Source organism: Lolium rigidum, chromosome 1 (genome assembly GCF_022539505.1).
Source record: "Lolium rigidum isolate FL_2022 chromosome 1, APGP_CSIRO_Lrig_0.1, whole genome shotgun sequence".
In the NCBI taxonomy this organism is placed as follows: Eukaryota; Viridiplantae; Streptophyta; class Magnoliopsida; order Poales; family Poaceae; genus Lolium; species Lolium rigidum.
The window spans coordinates 183,202,968-183,212,445 of NC_061508.1; the positions used below are offsets into that span (position 1 = coordinate 183,202,968).

At 47.0% G+C, this 9,478-nt stretch overlaps 2 protein-coding genes across 2 annotated transcripts; both read right to left on the reverse strand.

Moving 5' to 3' along the window:
• Nucleotides 1–2,127: 2,127 nt before the first annotated feature.
• On the reverse strand, nt 2,128–2,787 carry LOC124682796. The gene is made up of 3 exons (XM_047217409.1): nt 2,562–2,787; nt 2,330–2,460; nt 2,128–2,243 (listed from the first exon to the last, which is right to left on the reverse strand). The coding sequence occupies exons 1-3, from the start codon at nt 2,704–2,706 to the stop codon at nt 2,199–2,201; spliced, it is 321 nt and encodes a 106-aa protein (XP_047073365.1). The 5' UTR covers nt 2,707–2,787; the 3' UTR covers nt 2,128–2,198.
• A 3,664-nt stretch (nt 2,788–6,451) lies between these two features.
• Nucleotides 6,452–7,111, reverse strand: LOC124682797. Its single transcript, XM_047217410.1, has 3 exons — nt 6,886–7,111; nt 6,654–6,784; nt 6,452–6,567 (listed from the first exon to the last, which is right to left on the reverse strand). The coding sequence occupies exons 1-3, from the start codon at nt 7,028–7,030 to the stop codon at nt 6,523–6,525; spliced, it is 321 nt and encodes a 106-aa protein (XP_047073366.1). The 5' UTR covers nt 7,031–7,111; the 3' UTR covers nt 6,452–6,522.
• Between the last annotated feature and the right edge of the window lie 2,367 nt (nt 7,112–9,478).

Consider the following 9,478-nt stretch of genomic DNA (forward strand, 5'->3'; position numbering starts at 1 on the left):
GAGGAATTAACACGAGCGGTAAAATTACAACAGGATTACAATAGAGCCCACAAGATACATATATTACAACAACAACTCCAACGAGTCAAGATACAAATATACAATACAAAGATCCAAATCATACAAAAGATCGAATACGTCCGAGTACGGACAAGATACAAATTGGACTAAGAGTCCTGAAGATAACCAGTGGCGTCCATAACCCTGCCCGTGCCAAGCCGAAGGGTAACCTTGCTAACATCGTCATCTCGTACTCGTCAAAGTCGGGCCATCGGTTGCGACAAAAGGGAGGAAGCAAAAGAGAAAGGGAAAAGGCGAGAGTAAGTACCAAGGAACGAACTCCGCACGTACTTAGCGAGACCGGAAATGGCTATGCTCGCCGAGCGAGTATAAATATATATCGCCCAGGGCTATATGGTAGGTTTAGCGGCAAGCAAAACTATAACCAATAGAGACACGCTACAACATCCGTCTACTCGGAGAAGATGAGAGAGCGCATAAGGTAACAGTATAAATACTACACAAACATAACCCAACCAAATACACATATCCCCTTCAACAATTGCGAAGAGGCAATGTAAAAGGCACTCAACGGTGGACAAGTTTTATTAGGTAGCCATGGTAATAATGCTATATTACTACGCAAGTTATTAGCAAATTATTAGCATCAACATAAAGGTGTAAGTTGTTCTATGATCAAGCTATACAATTCCAAGTCGTCCATAACCGCGGACACGGCTTATCGATAAGATGTACACCTCGTGGGGTTGCCCAAATGTAACCATACGCATGCTCGACCCACTTACGACAGGTGGATGTCTCACAACAAGACCGTTCCCAGTTCAACAAGAAAGTCTAGGGGGCCACCCAACTAAGCTACCCGTGACGAAGTCCGGCCGCATCTCGAAGCGGACTCGGAGGTTTGCGCCAGCGGCTAGGCGTGCAAACCACACGCTTCGCTAAACGTCCCGCAAGGTACAATACATGAATATAAACACCCGAAGGCAACAGGAAGTAAACACCCGAAGGCAACGAGTAAGTAAAGCATGGCATACATGGCATAGGCAAATAAAACCAAGGTTGTGGCTCCCTTTTCAACCGACTTGAGAAAAGGTAATGGGTGAGGGGGTCCCACAATCGTCCCCACGCATGGGTAGAGCGCTCAATCTCGAGACGGATAACAAGAACTCGGGTCCTAGGGGACATTAGCGAGTCAAAGTTCCGATGCTTTCGCAAAGGGCTCACATATGCCTCTCGCTTACAATTTTAGTTGTTAACAATTAAGTAAAGCATGTGTATCTCCAACAATCGATATAGCATGTGATAACCTCCCAACAACCCAACATATCCCGATAACAAAATCGAGATAAACAACGAAGCCTAAACACGCCTACGACTCGCAAGGCTCAAACATCAAGCAACGGCTATGGTTAAGGAATGATACATATAGGATTATTATGGTAAACAAGTGGAATAGGATGCGTGACTCGATAAAGAATCGCAACATAAGGATAGCAATGCGAGGGAGAGTAAATAGGTGAAGAGAGAGGGCTCGCTCGTGAAAAGCCAGCAGAAGAACTTGTCGGAGAACTCGTCGTATCTCACATCAACACTTCGTGATCCTATCCGAAAAGAAACAAATGCTGGACAAACAACGGGTGCAAGTCTTACTACTAGGGAAGAAGAACCAGCATGATCAAATGCAGGCATGCATGACATGGCAGATAGGATGCGATGCACTTATCCAATTTAAACGGAGTCGGAACCCCGAACAAACAAATTAGGTTGGAGTTGCATTTCTACCGGCAAATTTAAGTGTTGAATAGCATGGCAGAACATGGCAAGGGTGCGCTACTTCAATATTAAACGGGGCGAGGAAAACCTTAGGTGGAATTCCGAAATACTCCGCATATATGTGAGGTGAACATACACGAACTATCACGTCATGACATGCAGCAAGATGCAAGCAGGTATATGGATGGCATATTCATGTTCATCATATTTTTCTGAGCAATTTTCGTATATAAAATGTTGTGTTTTGATTTACGCTTCAAAAGATATGAATTATGCAAGATTTGAACACATTCTGCAATTTTCAGAAAATAGAGAAAAGCGCTTTATACCGAGGAGGTTCTAGCCACAGGGGCTGACTTGCGGGGCCAGGGCCGCTGACTGGGCGCTGGATGTTGATCTTTTTCTCACCGGATGGAAGATAGCACAGGACACCGACGCTTGGGACCCAGCTGTCAGCAGACAGAGAAATAGAATAAGCAAAAATAGGCTTTTGCATGCAACAGGATTGGAAGCAAAGATTCGCATGATTGCATACACAGGAAGAGAACTGGACGGCTACAGCATGGATTTGATCAAGAGCAGCCGCGACACTTCTTGAGATGGACCAAGACGAAGACCTGTACCAGGTGGCCGGCCGGCAGCGACGATCGGACGACGCAGATCCGGCTGCCATTGACACAGCCAACAAACAGCAAAACATCACGTTTCTGCCTGGAACGGAAAACGAATACGAGCTCCCAGGATAGAGATACAAGCAAGATACCAACACGCTGTGCACGCGATCTTGTCGAAGGAGTAGATGATGCGCCAGCTTTTCACCAGGAAAGGACACGCCTTGGACTTGGCCAACACGGGAGCCGACGCGGACGATGACCTTGAAGCGAGGATGGAGAAGGCCGGAACGAACGACATGCCGGCGGACACGGAGCGACGTGGTGCAGAACCTGGCCGTCGCGCTGAAATGATGATGTCCGTGACGGAGACAGCGGAGAGCAGATGCGCGTTGAGCATGAGCTCCTGGAGCGAACGTCGACGGTTGTAGGCTGCTGCTGACGCGGCGGCCGGAAACGAGGTCGTCGACGGCGGCCGCGCTCGGTCGTCGTGGACGTCGATGGAGGCAGGGCCGGAGGTGAAGTAGGGACCTTGCTGGTGCTCGCGTGAGGCTTCGAGGACGTGCTCGCGCTTGATGCCTGCGGGAGATGTTGTGCTGTGAGCGATTGGAGTCGAGCGAGAGGAGAAGCAACGAGCAGAGTGGCGGCGGCAGGGAGGAAGCTGCTAGGGTAGCAGGGCTTGCGCCGGGGTCCTTTTTATGGAGGAGCGGAGAAGCGATGGATGTCCCATCGATCAGGTAGGGGGTACGTGGCTCCGCTCGATGCGCGTCCGTACGAAAACGAAGTCGCAGTCGCGTGAAAGAACGTGGGCTGGAGCAAGGATGTGCAAAGAAAGAATGGGCTGCCGGGTGAGAAGAAAATAGGCTAGCTGGGCTCCTGCATGCTTCGGTGGGAGAAAGAAATAAAGAAGTTGAGCTGATGGGAAAGGTATAAGCCAGATTAGAAGAAGGCCGCTCCTTTATTTTCTGAAGTTTACAGAAAAACATGAAGAACACAGAGCAAGATAAAGAATGAAGATAGGAAGCAAGGATGTAGAATTTTGAAAGGTGAAGCCAAAATAGATTTGAAACTTTTATGCAAGAAAAAAAATACCTTTGTAAACATTTCCCAAAACTAATAATTTTACTCGGTTTAATTTAAAATAGGAAGAAAGGTTGGAGGGTATTGTTAATAAACCCATATGAGAGGGGAAACAAAGCAATCAAGATTTATAAAAATAACTTTATTTTGTCTAACCATGAATATGATGCATGCATGATTATGGAACGACGCGAAAAAAAACAAGAAGCGGAGAAAAATCTAATATAGGGTTTTTCCGGGTCGTTACAATCGACACCACTAACAAGGAACCTCGCCCCGAGGTTCCACCTCAAGGTACGGGGGAGAGAGGTGAACTATCGGGTCTTCTGGCGGCATGTCGATCTCCTCGACACCACTAACAAGAATTCTTGCTCCATGTTGTTCGGGCGACACCACTAACAAGAAGTCGTTGTTCCGCTGTTGATGATGCGCTTCCGTCGGGATCACCGAAGATCGGACCTAATAGGTGAGGGGCAAAGATCGTCCAACCCGCGTCGGAACCTAAGACTCAGAGAAACTCAGATAAGGGAGAAGACTCAAAATCGCAAAGATAAGAGGAGCAAGATTAGAGATAAGGAGAAAAATCAGAACTAATCAGATCTATCCAACGGATTTTAGAAAATAGGTTTTGACACTCTAAACTTAACGACCGTTGGCAAGGTTATCCTAAAGGCTGGACTAGTGGGGTACCGCAACCTGAGCTCTGATACCAACTTGTGACACCCCGGAACCGGTACCATGAGGATTCCAGCTGATCCCGCCGAAATCCGCACGATATCGATTCGAGACGCCCTCCGACATGACGTGCGCGAAGAATCACACACGTGATGCCAGAGGAATTAACACGAGCGGTAAAATTACAACAGGATTACAATAGAGCCCACAAGATACATATATTACAACAACAACTCCAACGAGTCAAGATACAAATATACAATACAAAGATCCAAATCATACGAAAGATCGAATACGTCCGAGTACCGGACAAGATACAAATTGGACTAAGAGTCCCGAAGATAACCAATGGCGTCCATAACCCCGCCTGGGCCAAGCCGGAAGGGTAACCTTGCTAACATCGTCATCTCGTACCTGTCAAAGTCGGGCCATCGGTTGCCGACAAAAGGGAGGAAGCAAAAGAGAAAGGGAAAAGGCGAGAGTAAGTACCAAGGAACGAACTCCGGCACGTACTTAGCGAGACTGGAAATGGCTATGCTCGCCGAGCGAGTATAAATATATATCGCTCGGGGCTATATGGTAGGTTTAGCGGCGACGAAAACTATAACCAATAGAGACACGCTACAACATCCGTCTACTCAGAGAAGATGAGAGAGCGCATAAGGTAACAGACAAATACTACACAAACATAACCCAACCAAATACACATATCCCCTTCAACAATTGCGAAGAGGCAATGTAAAAGGCACTCAACGGTGGACAAGTTTTATTAGGTAGCCATGGTAATAATTCTATATTACTATGCAAGTTATTAGCAAATTATTAGCATCAACATAAAGGTGTAAGTTGTTCTATGATCAAGCTATACAATTCCAAGTCGTCCATAACCGCGGACACGGCTTATCGATAAGATGTACACCTCGCAGGGGTTGCCCAAATGTAACCATACGCATGCTCGAACCCACTTACGACAGGTGGATGTCTCACAACAAGACCGTTCCCAGTTCAACAAGAAAGTCTAGGGGAGCCACCCAACTAAGCTACCCGTGACGAAGTCCGGCACGTACTCCGAAGCGGACTCGGAGGTTTGCGCCAGCGGCTAGGCGTGCAAACCACACGCTTCGCTAAACGTCCCGCAAGGTACGAGTACGAATATAAACACTCGAAGGCAACAGAAGTAAACACCCGAAGGCAACAGTAAGTAAAGCATGGCATACATGGCATAGGCAAATAAAACCAAGGTTGTGGCTCCCTTTTCAACCGACTTGAGAAAAGGTAATGGGTGATGGGGGTCCCAATAATCGTCCCCACGCATGGGTAGAGCGCTCAATCTCGGAACAGATAACAAGAACTCGGGTCCTAGGGGACATTAGCGAGTCAAAGTTCCGATGCTTTCGCAAAGGGGCTCACATATGCCTCTGCTTACAATTTTAGTTGTTAACAATTAAGTAAAGCATGTGTATCTCCAACAACTGATATAGCATGTGATAACCTCCCAACAACCCAACATATCCCGATAACAAAATCGAGATAAACAACAGAGCCTAAACACGCCTACGACTCGCAAGGCTCAAACATCAAGCAACGGCTATGGTTAAGGAATGATACATATAGGATTATTATGGTAAACAAGTGGAATAGGATGCGTGACTCGATAAAGAATCGCAACATAAGGATAGCAGTGCGAGGGGGAGAGTAAATAGGTGAAGAGAGAGGGCTCGCCTGTGAAAAGCTGCAGAAGAACTTATCGGAGAACTCGTCGTATCTCACATCAACACTTCGTGATCCTATCCGAAAAGAAACAAATGCTGGACAAACAACGGGTGCAAGTCTTACTACTAGGGAAGAAGAACCAGCATGATCAAATGCAGGCATGCATGACATGGCAGATAGGATGCGATGCAACTTATCCAATTTAAACGAAGTCGGAACCCGAACAAACAAATTAGGTTGGAGTTGCATTTCTACCGGCAAATTTAAGTGTTGAATAGCATGGCGAACATGGCAAGGGTGCGCTACTTCAATATTAAACGGGGCGAGGAAAACCTTAGGTGGACATCCGAAATACTCCGCATATATGTTAGGTGAACATACACGAACTATCACGTCATGACATGATGCGAGATGCAAACAGGTATATGAATGGCATATTCATGTTCCTCATATCTTTCTGAGCAACTTTCGTATATAAAATGTTGTGTTTTGATTTACGCTTCAAAAGATATGAATTATGCAAGATTTGAACACATTCTGCAATTTTCAGAAAATAGAGAAAAGCGCTTTATACCGAGGAGGTTCTAGCCACAGGGGCTGACTTGCGGGGCCAGGGCCGCTGACTGGGCGCTGGATGTTGATCTTTTTCTCACCGGATGGAAGATAGCACAGGACACCGACGCTTGGGACCCAGCTGTCAGCAGACAGAGAAATAGAATAAGCAAAAATAGGCTTTTGCATGCAACAGGATTGGAAGCAAAGATTCGCATGATTGCATACACAGGAAGAGAACTGGACGGCTACAGCATGGATTTGATCAAGAGCAGCCGCGACACTTCTTGAGATGGACCAAGACGAAGACCTGTACCAGGTGGCCGGCCGGCAGCGACGATCGGACGACGCAGATCCGGCTGCCATTGACACAGCCAACAAACAGCAAAACATCACGTTTCTGCCTGGAACGGAAAACGAATACGAGCTCCCAGGATAGAGATACAAGCAAGATACCAACACGCTGTGTACGTGATCTTGTCGAAGGAGTAGATGATGCGCCAGCTTTTCACCAGGAAAGGCCACGCCTTGGACTTGGCCAACACGGGAGCCGACGCGGACGATGACCTTGAAGCGAGGATGGAGAAGGCCGGAACGAACGACATGCCGGCGGACACGGAGCGACGTGGTGCAGAACCTGGCCGTCGCGCTGAAATGATGATGTCCGTGACGGAGACAGCGGAGAGCAGATGCGCGTTGAGCATGAGCTCCTGGAGCGAACGTCGACGGTTGTAGGCTGCTGCTGACGCGGCGGCCGGAAACGAGGTCGTCGACGGCGGCCGCGCTCGGTCGTCGTGGACGTCGATGGAGGCAGGGCCGGAGGTGAAGTAGGGACCTTGCTGGTGCTCGCGTGAGGCTTCGAGGACGTGCTCGCGCTTGATGCCTGCGGGAGATGTTGTGCTGTGAGCGATTGGAGTCGAGCGAGAGGAGAAGCAACGAGCAGAGTGGCGGCGGCAGGGAGGAAGCTGCTAGGGTAGCAGGGCTTGCGCCGGGGTCCTTTTTATGGAGGAGCGGAGAAGCGATGGATGTCCCATCGATCAGGTAGGGGGTACGTGGCTCCGCTCGATGCGCGTCCGTACGAAGACGAAGGCGCAGTCGTGTGAAAGAAGGTGGGCTGGAGCAAAGATGTGCAAAGAAAGAATGGGCTGCCGGGTGAGAAAAGATAGGCTAGCTGGGCTCCTGCATGCTTCGGTGGGAGAAAGAAATAAAGAAGTTGAGCTGATGGGAAAGGTATAAGCCAGATTAGAAGAAGGCCGCTCCTTTATTTTCTGAAGTTTACAGAAAAACATGAAGAACACAGAGCAAGATAAAGAATGAAGATAGGAAGCAAGGATGTAGAATTTTGAAAGGTGAAGCCAAAATAGATTTGAAACTTTTATGCAAGAAAAAAAATACCTTTGTAAACATTTCCCAAAACTAATAATTTTACTCGGTTTAATTTAAAATAGGAAGAAAGGTTGGAGGGTATTGTTAATAAACCCATATGAGAGGGGAAACAAAGCAATCAAGATTTGTAAAAATAACTTTATTTTGTCTAACCATGGATATGATGCATGCATGATTATGGAACGACGCGGAAAAAAACAAGAAGCGGAGAAAAATCTAATATAGGGTTTTTCCGGGTCGTTACACTAGATGAATGGAGAAGTGAAGCTTATGAAAATGCTAAACTCTTTAAAGAGAAAGTTAAGAAATGGCATGATAGAAGGATTATCAAAAGAGAGTTTAATATTGGGGATAAAGTCCTATTGTATCGGTCTCGTCTCAGATTCTTTGCGTGGAAATTACTCTGAAATGGGAAGGACCATATGTTGTTGAGGAGGTGTATCGTTCAGGAGCAATTAAAATTAGTTCTCTCCAAGGCAATGCCACGCAAATGGTGAATGGACAAAGACTCAAGCATTATATTTCAGGTGATTCTTATAATGTAGATGTTGATGTTATTCAAGTGGAAACACCGGAGGCTTTCATCAAAGGTCAAATTGACAGTCCGCCAGAACTCGACTTTGAATAGGTAACAGTACAGGTAATAAAAAGTTTGCGATTTACTTTCCGAACAATGTTTTTGCTGTTTTTGGAAAATATGAAAAATTACGAGATCGAAACGGAGTGGAGGAGACGCACGAGGGCGTGCCCCCATAGGCCGGCGCGGCCAGGCCTTGGCCCGCGCCGCCCTATGAGCTGGCCGCCTCGTCGCTCCTTTCCGACTCCGGTTCGACCTGGTACTTTCCTTTTGACATAAAAATTCCTGCTATATAATCCCCCGGACCTCTGGAGGTCCGTATATCGTTTTCTCGACGTGTTTTGTTTTGAGCTGTTTCTGCCAGGATTTGCTTCGGATCTAGAGGTGTCATGTCTTCGTCAGAAACTCCGAAGGACAGCTCCTGCAAGGACTTTGACAACTTGTACATGGACGAGCTGAGGATGCATCCCAAGGAGTTGCTGCTCGTTGATGGGGAGCTGCAGATCAAAGATGTCCAGGGTCCTAAAGGAGAAGGAAGTTTGGAAGACAGGATGGAGAAGCTAGAACAAGAGGTCTTCAACTATAAGAAGATGGCCGAGCGTGAAGTGGATATCTTCCACAAGATTGTGTCTGAACTCATTGCTGAACACGAGAAGGAAACTGCAAAGCTATGGGGCGACATCCTCTCACTTCACGACACCACCAACAAACTCCAAGCTCAACTCTATGACGTTCGGAATCGAACCGTGAGTATGAAAACAGGTTTAAACACATAAGCCATGCTGCTAGTTTCAGGATTGCCGAGACCAAGATGTCGTTTGTCGATGGAGAGCCTCTTCCTTGGAAGTCTGATGACGGGAGTTCATCACCACCATCGCCAAATTCATCATCGGTATTGGCATCCCCTTGGTTTGTTCCAAGCTCGGGGGAGTGCCGCAGTATCACATCATCATTACCTTTTTACTTTTTACTATCAAGTAGTGTCATATCATGAGTAGGGAAGTTATCATATAAGATGGGTTGCAGTATGGAAGTATCTCTCCTTTAGTTGGTTGTCTATGTATCCCTTGGTGTGAGTTATCGTTATGAA